This window comes from Dendronephthya gigantea, unplaced genomic scaffold (genome assembly GCF_004324835.1).
Source record: "Dendronephthya gigantea isolate DGI-Jeju-01 unplaced genomic scaffold, DenGig_1.0 000143F, whole genome shotgun sequence".
Classification (NCBI taxonomy): Eukaryota; Metazoa; Cnidaria; class Anthozoa; order Malacalcyonacea; family Nephtheidae; genus Dendronephthya; species Dendronephthya gigantea.
The window spans coordinates 483108-501934 of NW_021163153.1; the positions used below are offsets into that span (position 1 = coordinate 483108).

Here is an 18827-nt window from a genome sequence, read left to right on the forward strand (position 1 = left end):
TTCTTGCACATGCCGCAATAGCAGAAATGGCTGTTTTTTTCTATGGGATGAACCTTGCATGCTTTTAAAAGAAAGTACGAACCGCGTAGACTAATATGGAAAAGAAACAGAGGCTGTCAAGTAATCAATCATTATCGCATTCTACATGCATGGGCAAACTAACATTTGCATTTAAAGCACATCTTCTAAGGGAACTCTTCATTTAAACATGTATATAATTATATGACTGTTTTTTTTATTAATTTCTCTTAATTGTTTTATTAACGTATAGTAACGGCTACGACTCTGAGATTAACAGTTTTGTAACCGCAATGAAGAACTTGTAATATGTTTGCACATTTACATAACATCGCATACGTCCTTCGGTGCAAGTCAAATATTTGTAATGTTATTTAATATCATGCGGTTGAAAGGATTAACGCACGATAAACAGCGCTGAACGTGTCCGTCGACATGGTTAGAAAATACTAATCAGGGTATTCCTTGAACTATCATCGAGATACTTTACCCTATTGACCATGTTCAAGGGGTCAGTTGCATAGGCCGGTGGATACCGCTATATATTAAGTCTTGCCCCAGAATGTAAGATTGAACGATTACTTGACCGGCCCTGTTTTTTTACTATAAAATATTTGGTCCACAATTTGGTCATTATTGAGTGCATGGTTAGTCAACGGTCCCTCATTTCGTTTTCAATTTAGTTCCTGCGTCTGAAAATTTTTTAAAGCAAGCGTATTTCAATCCTTGCATGAACTAAAGTTTTAATCGAAACTTAGTAACGTAATCGAATATGGAGTGCACATTTATATGAGTTTCATATGAAAACTTCCGCACTCTGTGTGCATTAAACTTCTATAATAACAACCCTTCTGGTCGCCAGCTCTTCACCATCCATTCTTCTAAAAGAACAATTTCTCACCCACGAAATGTATACAAATTTAATATTTCTTGAATGAGAATGAGAATGTTTGATTAAATTCCACTTTGCAGTTCAAATTGGATTACAATTACGCATGGAGAAAGATCAGACATTATTGGTAAAAGGTCAGGATTTATATTACGAAAATGATAGTCATGAGTTCGGCCAAGTAGACCGGATTTAATTACTGGAGTTAATGGATTGTATGGTAAATCTTGTTCTTGCAATGTATTGATTAGTCTCTCACATCATTCGCCTCTTCTTGTATACTTACTGATTTAAGATTACTTTCGTGCAATGCTTCCTTATAAGATAGTGTTGGGTACATAATTTGCAACGCTTTTTTCTGCACCGACACGATAAATTATGGTAGGAATTTAGGAAGGGCGGACATTACAGGAGAGGCATATTCCAATTGAGATCACCCACAATCGATGAATTTTATAACGCTCCGGTCGACGAGCTTTGTTATAATATGTCATAACAGCTACGGAATACTGATCAATGTACTTTGCGCATGAGCAACAGCTAGCCGGAAACGTAGCAAACTGTCTGCATGTTGAGAGGCAAGCGTATTTGCAATAAATCATTATTACTATCGCTAAAAGGCACTAAAATCGCCTTAAGGGTGTACATGAATACAAGGTGCAGATGAAAAGTTCTAAAGCCCGTCCTGGTCGTATATTTAGTTATTTAGTAGAAAATACCATGTTTCGAGTCTCGAGGATTTGGTGCAAGTTATTTCCGTGTTCCATAAAGAAATATCAGAAGAACCGAAAATACTCTGAAAAATAAGTAACGAGAATTTGGAAGTAATCGTCGTTTGAATTAAGACAATTGGGAAAAAAATGCCATTGCCTTCTATATATGAATGCTCTTACATGCTTGGATAGCTTTCGGTGTATATACAATACTGTCCAAAAAAAAACAACAAAAACCACAGTTCGACGCAAGTTAACCTTGGTGAACCCAATGTTGAATCTCGGTCGAATTTGGTTTGCCAGAAATTTCTAAAGATGTTTTCGATTTCATTATTGTGTTCTCTATCTCAGCAGTTCATAACATTCCGTTTGGAAGCGAGCCGCATCCGCGATCGTATTTTTTTCCCTTGCGGTCGTCTGCGGTTTCTAACAGTCGACCGCAACCGCAGTGTCAGATTACTTCTGAAGAGCACTGTTGCTTTGGCATATTAAACATTACTCACTCTCTGCTGCACAAAGCTGTTGATTTCACAAACGGAGCTGCCACGTGCACTAGGTTAATTGATTTAATAATTGGGGCGGTAGTCATGAAAACCAGATAGCACTATCCATCGGATAGTGATTTTTTTTTCAATCGCTTTGAAATCCAAAGTTCTTCGCCATGCATAACTTTGATTAAATCGATTAGTATTCGTGAATCGAGGTCCTCTTGTTGGCCCCAAATATCAAATTTTTTTCGCTTTTCGAGCATTTTTAGGAGTAGAAAAAATCACTAAGGTGGATACCACCTTCAAGCCTTCGTACAATTGGGCCTTGAAATTTTTCAGAAAGTCAGGTGATATACTGTATGTGCAAAATAAATCATCTCTTCGAAGAGGTATTTTTCTTGAAAATGTTTGCCCCAGATAGTGACATTGAATCAGTACTTGACCGGCCCTGTTTCTTCTCCATATATAGCATATTTGTTTGCCTACGCGATTCAAACATTTTTTAAAAGCATGCAAGTTTATAACATGCGAGAAAACCTTTTTTTCTTTTCGGGATGGGCGCTAAAAGCTTAATTTCATTATGGGCGCACATTCATAGAAGCTGGTAATACGTAATGCGTATTATGGATGTATTACGGTTGTGCATGAGCATGTGAACATGTGTGACGTGTTTACAAACACTCGATCTACTCGGAAGCCACTACTATGCGCATGCATGCTTAATCTTTGCTTGGAAGTGTACTTTACTTGCAAATGTTTGGCTCACAATTGATGATCGCAAACGTAAGGTTGCCAGATTACTGAAGAAAGAAGCCAAACAATTGCTGTGTATGGTCGGCTCTTTGATTTTTTTGTTGGAAAAAAGAAAACTGCGATTATAGTAATAATAGGCTATTTGGCTGTTTTATTCAGTAATCTGGCAACCCTGAAACGTAATGCAATTAAAAGTGCATATATATACATATTATGTGAACATGTTTGACGTGTTTAAAAATAATCGATCTACTCGGAAGCCACTACCATGCACGTGCATGCTTCATTTTAATTTGCTTGGAAGGGTACTTAATTTTACTTGCAAATGTTTGGGTATACTTTACTTGCAAATGGCTCACAATTTCATGGTGAGTAATTAGTCGACAGTCCCTGTTTCGTTTCCAATTTAGTGGCTGCGTTGTCTGAGCCTTTTTTAAAGCAAGCGTATTTCAATCATTAAAGTAATAAATAATCGAAACGTATCAACGTAATCCCTTTAGGAGTGCATATTTATTATATATGAGATTCATATGAAAACCTTCGCATCCTCTATGAATGAAATTTCTATACTAATTATTTAACGCCCATTCTGGTCGTCAGCTCTTCACTTCTCACACACGAAGTATATATATACAAATTTAATATTCCTTGAATGAGAATGAAAATGGTTTATTAAATTCCACTTTGCAGTTGAAAACTGGATTACAATTATTAAACATGGAAAAAGATCAGACATTATTGGTAAAAGTTCATGATTGATATTAGGAAAATCATAGTCGCGTGAGTTCGGTAAATTCGACCGGACTTCATTATTGCATGGAGTTAATGGATGGTGTGGTGAATTGCAGTGACTTGATTAGTCTCGCACATCCTTCGTCTTTTCTTGTACTTAGTGATTTAATATTGCTTTCGTGCAATGCTTCATTATAAGATAGTGTTGGGTACGTAATTCTCAACGCTGTTTTCTGCACCGACTCGATAAATTATGCCTGGGATTTAGGAAGTGCGGATAATACTAAAGAGGCATATTCCAATTGAGATCACCCACAAATGATGAATTCTATAACGTTCCGGATGACGAGTTTCCATTTGTATCACAGTTATAATATGTCGTCATAACAACTACGGAAATATTGATGTACTCTACACACGAGCAACAATTAGCCGGGACACGTAGCAAAGTGTCAGCATGTTGAAAAGCAAGGCTATTTCCAATAAATCATTATTACTATCACTGGAGGCCGCTAAAATCGCATCATAACATTAAGAGGCTACATGAATATGAGGTGCATATGAAAACTTCTAATGCCCGGCTTGGTCGCCATTCATTTTAATCAATAGCGTGCATGTTTATATAGAGTTTCCCTCGTACTTGCATGTATGTCATCCTTGGAGAGCTTTCGGTGTATAAAGCATGCATATACATTACTGTCCAGAAATAACCTAACAAAAACCCCGGTCAGTCGACGTAGGTTAACCGCGATGAGCCCGATGTTGAGCCTATGTCGAATTCGGTCGGGCAAAAATTGTTTCTAATGATGTTTCTAATTTCATTATTGTGTTCTCTATCTCATCAGTTCATAACATTCCGTTTGGAAGCGAGCCGCATCCGCGATTGTATTTTTTTCGCTTCCCGTCGTCTGCGGTTTCTAACAGTCTTCCGCAACCGCAGTGTCAGGTTACTTCTGAAGAGTACTGTAGCTTCGGCATATTAAACATTACTCACTCTCTGCTGCACAAAGCTGTTGATTTCACAAACGGAGCTGCCACGTGCACTAGGTTAATTAATTTAACAGTTGGGGCGGTAGTCATGAAAACCAGATAGCGCTATCCATCGGATAGTGATTTTTTTTTCAATCGCTTTGAAATCCAATGTTCTTCGCCATGCATAACTTTGATTAAATCGATTAGTATTCCTGAATCTAGGTCCTCTTGTTGGTTCCAAAGATTAATTTTTTTTTCGCTTTTTGAGCATTTCAGTAGAACGGTAGAAAAAATCACTATCCGGTGGATACCACCTTCAAGCCTTCGTACAATCGGGCCTTGAAATTTTTCAGAAAGTCAGGTAATATACTGTATGTGCAAAATAAATCATCTCTTCGAAGAGGTATTTGTCTTGAAAATGTTTGCCCCAGATAGTGACATTGAATCAGTACTTGACCGGCCCTGTTTCTTCTCGATATATGGCATATTTGTTTGCCTACGCGGTTCAAACATTTTTTAAAAGCATGCAAGGTTATTAACATGCGAGAAAACCTTTTTTGTTGTTGGGATTTGCGCTAAAAGCTTATAATTTCATTATGGACGCACATTCATAGAAGCTGGTAATACGTAATGCGTATTATGGATGTATTACGGTTTCGCATAAGCATGTGAACATTTTTGACGTGTTTACAAATACTCGATCTACTCGGAAGCCCCCACCATGCGCGTGCATGCTTAATCTTTGCTTGGAAGTGTACTTTACTTGCAAATGCTTGGCTCACAATTTGATAATGAGTGATTAGTCGACAGTCCCTGTTTTGTTTCCGGAATTTAGTTGCGGCGTTGTCTGAGAATTTTTTAAAGCAAGCGTATTTCAGTCATTGAAGTATATTAATCGAAACGTAGCTAACAGGATTGCCAGATAACTAAAGAAAGAAGCGAAACAATTGTAGTTGTCGGTCCTGTGATTTCTTATTTCGAAAAAAAGAAAACAGCGATTTTGGTAATAATATTTGGCTGATCCCCGAGCCGGTGCGGAGCACCGGGCGAGGGTACTATATCCGCTCGGATATTTACACCCATGATGTGCAAAGGGAAATCAAAGTTGTCCGCCATATTATGCAATGGACCTCACGCACTGAGTTATATTATAATTCCTGGAGGACTCGCTCGTCATCATCAAGTGAAGCCAAAAAGATGGCGGATTTTGAGCTTTGCTGACGCCTCATGGTCCTAAATGGCCTGGGTAGTTACCACTGACATACCGCGATCCAAAGACAAAAATTGAGAGTTTCTCCCTCCTGGTTTTTCACAATAATATTTTGAATTTATTGTATTTACTATATTGATCGTTCTACTGAAATAAATTTTCAAAATGCTGAATTTTTGCTGCGTTTTTGGCTGTCATAATGACTTTTCCAGGAAAGATGTTACTTCTCACCTGTTAGAAATATATAATTGTTTATACGTTCGTAGTTTTACAAGTAAATTTTCATCAATTTAACGCGTTTAGTTTACAAGTGATGGTGTGAGCTTTTTTGTCCAATACTGGAGTTTTTTAACTTTTCATGTACATATTATAAACGGTATAAACGAAGATTAGATAAAGAAGACTTGATGAAAAAGTGATACAATTTTTCATTGTCAATGATTTTAATTTAAAATTTTTTTTACGGAAAACGTGTATCAAAAACATTTCCATGTTCATAGTTATTCACCGACGTAGACGTTGGTTTATTTATTGTAACAAGACGCCAATCTAGGCGTAAGCTGGCGATGCTGCGCGCTGAAAGTTTGGCTGTAGGCCCACTACTCGGACTACTTAGCAACTCTGTGCAGTGTAAATTACCTGTGAATTGTGCTGTGAATGTCGAGGAGGAATGCCTACATTTGCTATTACTAGAGATGCCTGCGGAGGAGGCTAGACACTACTGGCATTCACTGGGCAATTATACATGGATTGCTGTAGAATCTGCATTTGGCAATTATTTTTCAATTATATACCATTTAAAACAGGAGTAGGAGTGTTTTATCACATATAAAACAGTGTTTTAACTACGCGTGTTTTAAATAGGAAGCCGGTTTGGGTTAGGGTTAGGGCTATTACGACTAAGTTCGGTGGACACTGGACAACGCGCTCTTCAGATCACGCATACACTTTATATTACATCAAGTTTTAGCTAAATGTGTCCCACAATCTATGCGGAAGGCAGAACTTACCATTATATTTACCTTGTGAGACTTTTGTATACAGTAATCAATGATAGTAGCGTGATGTTTTGAAGTAAACTACTAAATGTTCCGAATAGCAGACGACTGCCAAGCGTACATACTAATTGCCTACCTGCTCCTAATTATGCGCTATCCGCGCGGAGGTCTATTATCTAGAACCCGAAAAAAAAACCGGATTTAAAGCTTGCTATCCTACGCATCGCAAGCAATAAATACGCGCAAACAATTATGTATTAGATGAGTAGTGTCGACCCGTTTTGGTGATGACGTAAGACTAGGATAACTAACTGATCAAACGCGCGTGCACACCACGCTACGAAGAGAATGAAACTCCGGCCTCGCAGTTGAATAATATGAATAATAACTACATAGGGTAATAACTACATTGCGTAATCGAACTATTTTAAACCAGATGCCCATCAAGGGCTACGCAGCTAGTAAAGGTTTCTTCTTGTCAGTCTTTAGCATGTCAGGACGTCAGCAAAGCTAACTGAGAAATCAGACAATCCCACAAGTGTCAGTTGTTCAGGGTCCCTGACCGTTAAACTGATCTTTGTTTTACAAGGCGCTAAATATTTCGAGCAATTATTATACTTGTCAGGCTATTATTGAATACAGAATACAAGCGAATTTGAATTTGAATTTGAAGTGTTGAAATGTTTGACACTTGTCTGAATAGAACAAACGATCTATTAGTCCATTACACAACTCTAGATTTGTTAAAATCGCCGTCAAAGCACGGTTTACGTACACAAGTTGAGCCAGAACACGAAAACCGTCAAGTAAAGCGATTGTCAGTAGCAGGAAGCGCTTAAAAATTTAAACAACAGTTTAAGCTTGACCAAGCTACGAGATCGAATCCGTCAAGCGAAACTGTGCTGCATATTTACTAATAAATCCAGTCTAGTGGCCTAGCTAACAGTTTACTTTAGCAACTACTGTTTAATGCGTTCCTCAAAATTGCGATTCCCCAGCTATAGCTTGAGCTACAGCTTTTTTTTGTTTAACGCTGTTAAGCTATATACGGTAATAATTGCTGCGTGATATAAACAACGCTTGCCCGCCGCTCGGTTCACTCTAACAAATACACCTGACGGCATCGACGAACTGACTGGTGAAAACGTGTAACAGCGTTAACTCGAGGTATAATACTTAAACCACACGCATTCAACATTTTTCTAAAAGTTATACTTTCTGGTACTTTGACTAATACGTTATATTTTCTGGAGAATCAGGAGATTCCGCTGTACTTAGAGCCTGCAAAATCCTGTTGCGCATGCGCTTAATACTACGCGAAGGTTTGCCAAAATGTGTCCCACAATAATAATAATAATAATTATTTAAAATTTATATAGCGCAAATACATATGTATATGATCTAATGCGCTTTACATGAAATAAGATAAATACAACCAAGATATAAGTATACAGTATTAATTTACAAATAACTAAAACTATATTTGATAAAACTACACCTACTGTTCATATGCTAATTTAAAAAGATACGTTTTTAAAGATGATTTAAGGTGGCTCCCTACAGTTTTAAGAATATTGAAAACTTATGATTTAGATTGAAATTTTCGGTAGGATATTTCTTGCTAAACGAAATGAAATTTTCCAGATGTATTAACCAACATTCTAACAGTCAGAAATTGCTCATAAGCATGACGTCATTACTGTTGTTATGGTAACAATGGCGATTCAATATGGCCGACATTTTACCTATTAACGCATTTTACTCGAAAACGTTCGGTTACCCCAATTTTTTATTTTATAGAAAGTTTTCTTACAAAAAAATGAAAAATTTGAAAGAGTTAAAAAAAATTCTATACAGCCAAAAAATTTCTATAACGAAAAATCACGTTTTTTTTATTTTCAATAATTTTGGCTGTATAGAATTTTTTTTAACTCTTTCAAACTTTCCATTTTTTTGTAAGAAAACTTTCTATAAAATAAAAAATTGGGTTAACCGAACTTGTTTTCGAGTAAAATGCGTGAATAGGTAAAATGTCGGCCATATTGAATCGCCATTGTTACCATAACAAAGGTAAGGACGTCATGCTTATGGGCAATTTCTGACTGTTAAAATGTTGGTTAATATATCCGGAAAATTTCTTTTCCTTACCAAGAAACCTCGTGCTAAAATTTAAAATCAAAACCATAAGTTTTAAAAAATTTTAAAAATTGTAGGGAGCCACCTTAAAATTAAGCAAACTGTTCTCAGTTCTATGACTGGTAGGTAATGAGTTCCACAGAGCTGGCGCGGCCGCGGCAAATGCTCTATCTCCTGTAGTTTTGTTAGTTCTCTCTTTAGGGTACCCAAGGTAACACCCGTTATTTGAGCGCAAGCTATAACGGGATTGTTGTTTAAAACTTATTAAATCTGAAATATACCTTGGAGCATTGCCTTGCATGGCCTTAAATGTAATTAAAATGATCTTAAAGATAATTCTGTACTTCACCGGCAACCAGTGCAGTCGGTACATGACAGGAGAGATGTGACAGAAACGAGGGGTGTTAGACACCAATCTAGCTAGCTGCTGCGTTTTGAACACGCTGTAGCTTGTTAATTTGGTTCGCCGGCAATCCATAAAAGAGGCTATTGCAATAATCCAAGTGTCCAATGACCAAAACAAGTACAAGCTGTTGCGTAGACTCGTGTGTGAGGTACTTTCTAATACGTCGTATATTATGCAGAAAGTAAAAGGCCAGGTTACATGTTTTAGTAATATGAACATTAAAATTCATACTCGAATCAAACCAAACTCCAAGATTTCTAGCCTCATTCACTGCAGTTTCAAGCTTCCAACGATTAATCTATCAACAGTAACTTTCGTAAGTTGTTGGCGAGTCCCAATAGTCATAAATTCCGTTTTGCCATCATTCATTTTCATCTTGTCAATAACCATCCATGCTCTCACAGTTTTAATGCATTGTTTCATTGCATTCAATGCTTCCATTTTACTTGAAGAACTATCTGGTCGGAACGAAAGGTATAACTGGGAGTCATCAGCATATGCGTGAGCTTCATGTAAATCATCTTAATAACGTCAAACAATTTACTAGCGTAAATTGTGAAGAGCAAGGGGCCTAGACAAGAGCCCTGAGGAACACCGTAAGGTACATTTTAAGCGAAGGAGAAGAGAGAGGGTTATATAATGAGGAATAATTAACTATATATCGGATGAGTAGTGGCGACATGTTTTGGTTATGGCGTAACCTTCGGAATACTCCGTAATATAACAGGGGGGAATTTCGTCCTCAACCAATCAGCATAATTGTTTACATTTTCAGTAAGCCAATCAGAATACATAAATCTTGACTACTTACTTCCGGTATTAAAATTTAGGAATTCTAATTGGCTCTGCCTGACAAAGGTTAACAAACATGCAGATTTGTTCAAAACGAAATTCCTCCTTGTTCCGTAATATACCATGCGATTCGAGGATTGAATTAATTAAGAAGTTGCAGTAATTTATGCACCGTGGCCCCGCGGGGTCTACTATCTAGAACCCTAAAAAAAAATTTAAAATCAACAATTTAAAGCTTGCTATGCTTCGCATCGCAGGCAAAAAGAGGGCTCACTGGGCAATCAATTCCAAAAAATGTGTTTTTTAGTTGTTTGTTATCACAGCTAGAGTATGAGAATTGAGGGTCAGGTAGGGTATGGAGACTGACATTGCATGTATGTGTTTTTAATAGTCACAATATCATATTTTATTCATTTCAGCACAAAACAGAAATGGATAAAGTGAGAGAAATACATGCAGTTGTACTAAATGATGCTATGAAATCTGTAATTTTTCTGACAAAACTCTTCCACCTAAAAAGTCTTCTTTCACACCCAAATAGGACAATATAAAGTGAGCTGATAGTTTAACCCATCATAATTATAATAAATTAACTGCATAGTCATAAAACAGTTCATAGTAATTGTTGTGTTTACTTATAGCAGAGACGTTATCAATAGACGATTGTGTTTTTATTGATAATAGTCTACGTCATAGAGGTAATTACAGGTAAAATCTTCTACATATTTTATAGAAAAGAAGATGTTTTATATATAGGAAACCTACAATCAAGGCAAAAATTATGTGGACAGCTAGTGGAGAACTAAAATATTAATGTTCTTATGCAAACCTTGGCATTTTTTGAACCCCCGCACCCCAGTACAATGTTGACTTTGATAATGCACTTCACAAACCTATACCTTAACTATTGTATTAACCATTCAACATTGAAAAGGGGAGTGGGGGAATGCGAAATGCTGTTTCTGACAGAATGTGATAGAGCAAAGCATGTATTTTGACTTGTGCGCGCTGTCCACAATAATTTTTGCCAAGATTGTAGGCATATGGTCAGAGCCTGCCAATCCACTGCCGATTGCACTGAAATGCATCCTGAACAGCTGAAACAATTGTTCTTTTTTAGTTTCTCAAGAATTTTTTTTCCTTTTCCAAGTGTGCAGGTTACAAATGTTCTGAATGGACCTTAAATTTTTGCAATAAATTTTCAGACCCATCCATAGCTCATGTTCAAATGGAAATTGATCGCATTTTTAACCTTCACACTTGTCCTGGTTTTAACCATTGTGATTTAACTTTTGTTGGTTTTGTTAATGTTGCATTATGGAATTTAATATATAGCCAACGTACACCTAATATTAAAAATGTTTCAAAATGCTACTATTTACTATATAGATAATTAAGGTACTATAACTAATGACATGCATATTCTATGAAATCTCTACATTAAACTTAACACATGAGTTGTAAGACGAAAATAGTAATTTTCGGAATCTCAAACTTTTGTAATTTGATTGAGTATAGTTCAATTACATCTATAATTGCTACAAATGTTCAATAAACTTTACAATGATAATCCATATGATGTAAAATACTTAATACGTTTCTTTCCAAAAAATTCAGTTGGAACTCCTGTTGTCCATCCCTATAGGGAAATGGTTCTGAAGAGTACGTGAAACTGAAATCACCTTGAAAGAAAAACAAAATAAAATGAAGTGCAACAGACATTGCAAAAATTCTCAAATATGCATCCCTGTCCCTTTTCCCTTGCATCCTCCTAGGGTTTGTCAGCACTGCACAATGCAATGGAAACTTACTTTCCAATTAAAACATGTGGTGTTCAGTGACATAGCCAGAACGATAATTAGGGTCTTAGGGTCATATTCATATATTCCGGATATGCAGGATTAATTTCCTTTCAAATCAATTGTCTTTACAGTCTGTTAACATCATAAATATATGAATTTGTTTTATTAATAATATTTATTAATATTAATTTATTAGGAATATTTATTAATAATAATTTATGAATAATTTTTTAAATACATTAGAGGGAAACCTGAATGTGGTCAGGACTTTTTACGGTTTAACAAAAAAAAGCAAGACCAAATTTTCGACCGAATTCACCGCGGGGCTAAATGAGACATTAGGGCAAACTGATTTTAAAGTGGCTGTCAAGTCCGTGCTGCGCATGTACGCACATTCCTTTCTGTGGGCCCACAGAAAGGAATTTTAATGAAATTATATCCCCATACGCATGCGTATTTAGTCAGGTGGCAAGCTGTGACAAAACAGTGAAAACACAGCGTTCAACATGGAGGAGTGCGAAAGCTCCTCACATGTCAGAGCCGAAAGCTCCGCGAATTTTAGCGTCCCAAGCAGTGAAGATACAAAGACGAAACGCAAAGATTACATCGCAAAGCGAGATTCGACAAAAATAGCTCTTTACGAGCAATATCAGCGTTGGCGATGTCTGAAAGACGAGCTAAATTTGAAGACAGACAAACAACTGGCTGAAATGCTTTTAGGTCATTACGAAAAAGGTGCCTGTATTTCGAGGTGAGAAATTTGAATTATTCATAATTTGAATCGCATATACATAAATTACGTTCTTCTAAATCTGACGCGGAGACACAGACAAACTTTGAAAACAGCGCTGCGGATTTGTCAGCAATGCCTATGGCCATTAGCCCAAGTAAAGTTTTATATCGACATTTAATGTCACTTTAAACGACGTCTTTAAATGAATGGAGATAGGTACCCATGCTTTACTATATTTTCCCTTTTAGTTTTATCATCGACCTCGCGTATTCAAACAAGGCGGCATTCATCTTTGCCTCCCGTCGCTACTAAACGGAGACGTCTGTTACTTGGGTCCACAGACGCACTAAGGTATTTTATGTCAAATGTGTTTTGATTCATGCACATGTATGTACTAACGATACATCATACATACATGCTCCACACCCAAGTACCTTTAATGACAACAATAATAAAAGGTCATGTCGATGTATAATTACTACCGAATTGTAAGTAATTCTTTGTAAAGGAATATAAAGATGTTGTTATCTCTGTTGCCTATTGTAGGACACAAACTGTAGATGATGAGGAAACATTATTAGCCATTGATTCTGATGATAGTGAATTGGAGGACAATAGTCAAATATCACTAGGACATCCAATGTATGTTTACAAACTGCTTGAATTCAGGTTTTTAAGCTCTAATGTAATGTAAAGAAATGACTACCCAATATAGCACTTGACTATAGACATTTATATACTTGTATATAGGGTTGGAATTGATGACATTGATAGGGTCTCCTTGGAAGAAGAAGTGTTAGATACCACAATCAATGGTCACAGTGACGATGATGGTGATGATGATGATGGTGTTACTGGTGGTGTTGACACTGAAACAGCCCAAAAAAGTAACAAAGAAAGTTTTGTTCGTCATATACCATCCATTGATGTTCCAAAACTAGAGTTATGCTTAGCATCAACAGCAATAATTTTGGAACTACTGGAAAAGCTACATGGTCCTGTTTGTACAAGAAGTGGATGTAATCGTCCATTGAATTTTGGGAATTCCTTTGTTGGAACATGCCTAGTTGTAAATTGGGGTTGTTCTGCTGGCCACTTTGGTGGGAGGTATGTCTATTTCCAACTTTGCGTTTCATTTTTTGGTATTAATGATAATTTTAACAAAAGTGGTACTTTTAATGGATAAACCAACATTTATATTATTCATGTATCTTGATCATTTTGAAAACTTCTAAAATTGAAGAACCAATGCTTCATTTTAGATGGGCTGCCCAACCAACTTGTGAAGGTGTTCGTGCTGGAAATTTGCTTTTGGCATCTGCCATACCTCTTTCTGGCAATTCATATACAAAGATTGGATTTCTTTTCCAAGTCATGAATGTGCAGTTTATATCCAAAAACTTGTACAACCAATACCAGAATTTATATATAACTCCAGCAGTTAACAGCTATTGGGAGGAATTAAGGAATTCATGTTGGGCAGAGCGTGAAAATCAAGACATCGTGCTTAGTTCAGATGGGCGCAATGATTCACCTGGACATTGTGCACAGTATTGCACTTATACATTTGCTGAAATGGACTCTAAGTGCATTTTAGACATCAACTTTGTTGAAGTGAGGGAAGTTGAGGGAAGAAAAAGTCCAAACATGGAAAGAATTGGATTTGAAAGAGGGCTTGATAATTTATTGAAATCAAAAATGATTATCAAAGAGGTTGTTACTGATGGCCATTTGGAAATTGGTGCATTAATGAGTAAGTATTCACTATTCAGTACTCTTCATTGTATTGTTTCCTTTATAGTTTATAAACCTCATCAAATTCCTTGTGACCTACAGATAAAAGGTGTTTGCTTGAAACATTCAAGTTTTAATGCTTCACAACTTTTAGGTGGTCTATTACTGCATGCCAGAGTTTTATTTTTACAACTTGATTGTTGCTATGCTTTTAGCTAATAAATTTTGCTTTGATTGCATGGTTATATCTTTTATGTCACCCTATTGTTTTCAACAATGTATAGCATGATGCTCAAATAAATATTGTATGGAAATTGCTGATTTCCCAACTGTGTGTTTTTTAGAAAATGCTGCAAAGTATAAAGACATTGTGCATCAAAGAGATGTTTGGCATGGTGCTAGAATTATTGGAAAAAAAGTTATTTCTGTATGTATTGAACTTCTATGATTAAGCATGAGTTTATGGTGCACCTTTTGATTGATAAACTTGTTTTCTTTTTCATTTCTAATTCACATTTAACAAATGGAGTATCCAAAATAGTTGTGCAGAATTGTGCTTGGTAACTAAGACATTAGGTTATGCTTATTAACCTAGGCTGCCAATGAAAAAGGAAACGAAGATCTTTCTTTGTGGATTGCGTCTGTGAGAAACCACTTTTGGTATTCCAGTCGCAACTGTGGTGGCAATGTTGATAATTTAAAAGTATGTTGCAAATTGAAAATTTTAAACCTTTTGCTGGTGTTCATAAAATTTAATAAAATGGTGCATGCTGCAGTATTACCCTTTAGGACTGACACAAATTTTGGCATTTATGTTTATTTACTATCCATTTGTCCTGTACCGTATCTAATGTCATATCTCATTAATTTTTTTTCTAATAGGATTTGTGGATAGGGATTCTCCATATTGTCAATGAACACGAATGGGCATTGAAGGATGGCATAGGAGATGGGAAATGTGGCCATGACGTTTTAACGGAAGAGGAAAGAGCAAAACCATGGCTGGCAAAAGATTCTTCATCGCATAAAGCTTTGAGAAGCATTGTCCTTAATAAGCGACTATTAAATGAGTTGCCATATTACACCAGGTTTAGGTAATTACATTTTTAGCAAATTCCTATACAGATACCCACTATTATGATACATAAATGCAATACTAGTACTTGGATGTTGTTATCTTTTAACCAGTAGGCGTTTTTCGAGATGTAGCCAAAAATAAGATATAGCCCACATAATATCCCAAATGTGATACAATGCCTCTCAGTTTGCACTTGTATATGTACTTTTTGATATTTCAGGCATACAGGTTTTCTGGAATCTTTCCACAACCATTTGTTAATGTACTGTGCAAAACGTCAATCATATACGTAAGTTATCTTGAAATTTTATTCTATGGGCTGGCTGGTCATGCACTTGTGTGTTAAGAAATAACCTAGGCTATATAAAAATTGCTTTTTTATTTTTAAGGTTAATTGGATATAAGATGCGAAATCAACTGGCAGCAATTGATTTTAATAAACATAGAAAAAGACAAGTTGCAAAGACATTGGATGAAAAACCAAGGTTCGTTTTATTGTACCCCTCTTCATTAATGTGACATGTCATTCAAGGGATATTCTCACATGAGTTGACATTTGGGTTAAACATCTTGATTTGCTGTTGTGAATTATAATGTCACCTATAACAAGAGTTAATATAATATTAACTCACCTGATGCTCAAGGCCCTTAAAATGTTTTGTCTATTCTACCCAGGAATTATGCCACCTTTTGATGCGACTCAAAATGGTATAATTTAATCAAAATTTTTAATGCATTCTAGATATAAAGCACACTACAGTAAAAGGACAAAGCAATGGTGCCCAGTTGCAGTCCTTGAGCCAAAGGAATACAAATATTTGCCAGAGTTAATCATTGCAATATTTGAAAAACGAAGAGCTACACCTGGCCATGTAACACAGCGATTAGGTCTTGCTCCAGATGACCCAAGGAACATTGCCAAAAATATTGCTGTGGTACCCCAGCCTCCGATGGAAGAGCTTCTGAGACGACACCAAACAAGGTTTTGATATGAGGGAATACCGTACTTGTGGCACCGACAGTTGATTTGCATATCCGTGGACCATATTTATATATGTAATTTTAGATGATTTGTGGGAATTTAAATATTGGGAGGGGAGGCATATCTTATAAATTGTTGCTTTCAAAAATCTATCATCTTAACAGTAAATGAATAAAGTTACATAACCAGTAACATCGCTGGTCATACCATGCCACTAGTGAAGTGTCAATAATTTATTACACATTATTACATGTCATCATTAACTTGCCAAAATGTCAGTATTGTTTTGAGTCTTCAAAGTCGAGCAGGTCTGAATCCTACATACAATCCATTTGGTGATGGATACCTCGCTCTTATTTTCAATACACAGCAACTTGGCACAACAACTCTGTTACCTCGGCCTAGACGTCCATATTGCCATAAAACGTACTGTCGATAAGCAGCATGACGAAAATTTTCATTGTTTCTTGCATGGTCAGCTACAAGTACATCTTCTCTGTACCTCATAGCAATGTCTAGTACATTGCCATCCAAAACCAGTTGGAGGAAAAGTGGACTGGTTGTAATACAGGGCATTACTCTACGGCAGCAACATTTATTTTCCTCTTGTGTTGGCATTGGGGCGCAACAACCACAAAAGCACCAGTCTGGACTATCTGCCGGTGGGGGGTTAGGCTGTGGTGGAGCTTGCTCACCTGCTGGGTTTGCCAACTCTCCATCAACCAAGTCATCAAATGCTGCCGGCTGTTTCCTCAGGAGTTCCAATGCCAATCTTCTTACTGCTGCCTCATCAAGTTGTGCAACCAAGTCCTGAAATTGTATTTTATTGCAAAATTATTTACTCTATAATTTTACTCTATAACTAGAAATACATTGCATGCAAAGTCCCCTCGCCTGAAGCAATAAACTTATATTTCCCTCACTGAAATTCTATAATACTCGTTTCTGCTGAATGATCGAAGCCGTGTAAGTAAAATCCTATATCTTGGTACATTATAAAGTCGACTCTCGAGCTATCACATTCAACTATAATCGTAATTCATTATAAATTGTGCTACGAATAGTTTTAAATACTACAATTTTTAGCGAGATTTCAATTCCTTTTTAAACAGATTGACCTTTAAAAATAAATGCTTTCCCAATCAAAATCATTTTAACGAAATTGACGAATAAATTCAAAGAGGTGTCGTACGTTTGTTGATAAATCTACAAGTTAAACTTACGAAATACTTGCTTGCTAAAATACAAAATCTACCTATTTACCTGTTCAAAAACACTCCAAAAATGCTTTAAAATCGTAGATTTTTCACCATCTATTTTAATCAAAGTTTTTCTATCCGAAAGCATCATCTGCTTTACATTTTAATCATTTTTACGAGTGAATTTTTCCGTATATTTTCAAAACCATCCAAATGAAAAATATTTTTTAAAAAGTATAATTCAAAATATCAGTTATGCTGACGCGAACCAAAATTTTAATTCAGCCAATCGCACGCTTGCAAACGTTTGCTGGTTACCAGTTTTAACTCGTCTTAAACTCACGCATGCGCATAACTTACAAAAACGCCCAACGTCCATGACATAATGGCGGACAACTTTCATTTCGCATTTGCATTCCCGGGCGTAATCAAAATCTCCGGGCGGAATTAGTACCCTCGCCCGGTGCTTCGCACCGGCTCGGGGATTAAAAGGACAATGTAAAAAACATTTACATGCCTGCAGTTGTTGGTCATGAGCCATAATTCGTTGTTGAGAGTCGCCTTCTTCAACTAATCTCCCTCGACCTCTTCCCCTACCACTTTCTCGACCTCTTGCCTGACGTCTTCCACGACCTCTTCCTCGACCTCTTCCACGACCTCTTGCCCGACCGCTTGCCCGACCTCTTCCACGACCTCTGCCTCGATTTTCGGTGCCCTGTCCTTCATCCTCGCTCCTACTATCTCTGCTAATTCTGGCACGTTTTGTAGATCGACCTCTCGACCTTGTTTGAACGGAGTCAGATCATTTGACACGTCTTGTAATTCGCTTTCATTGTCCTGGAATATTCAAAAGGGAAATATATAAATATTTAACAAAATCCAGAAGCCGAAGAACCCAATAAAACTTTTCCTACCTCGTACTGTTCAGAAGAATCTGAATCGCTCTCGATGTAATGACGGCAAATCCTACACGTAAGCGATAGTCCATCGTGGCACGCTAAACTGCAATATTGTCTCGCTGTTTTGCATGGACAAGCATTTCGTCCTTTTTCGCGCAGGCACATACCACTGCAGGAACACGTTGTATTCTCATCCAAGTTAGCGACTTGGGCAATCCCTTCAATTTGCAGTCGCTCTGCATCCCCAACGTCCAAACTTTCGTCCATATTACAAGAAATATTGTCCGATTCAA

General features: G+C 36.8%; 1 protein-coding gene across 1 annotated transcript; it reads left to right on the forward strand.

Moving 5' to 3' along the window:
- Positions 1 to 15853: 15853 nt before the first annotated feature.
- Positions 15854 to 16590, forward strand: LOC114536699. Its single transcript, XM_028558054.1, has 2 exons — positions 15854 to 15939; positions 16197 to 16590. The coding sequence occupies exons 1-2, from the start codon at positions 15860 to 15862 to the stop codon at positions 16441 to 16443; spliced, it is 327 nt and encodes a 108-aa protein (XP_028413855.1). The 5' UTR covers positions 15854 to 15859; the 3' UTR covers positions 16444 to 16590.
- Positions 16591 to 18827: the final 2237 nt, after the last annotated feature.

Bases quoted from the DNA above. Each gene is read 5' to 3' on its own strand.
- LOC114536699 (XM_028558054.1), top strand. From the start codon at position 15,860: ATGCGAAATCAACTGGCAGCAATTGATTTTAATAAACATAGAAAAAGA. The intron at 15,940-16,196 runs GTTCGTTTTATT...AATGCATTCTAG, and splicing joins ACATTGGATGAAAAACCAAG to ATATAAAGCACACTACAGTA.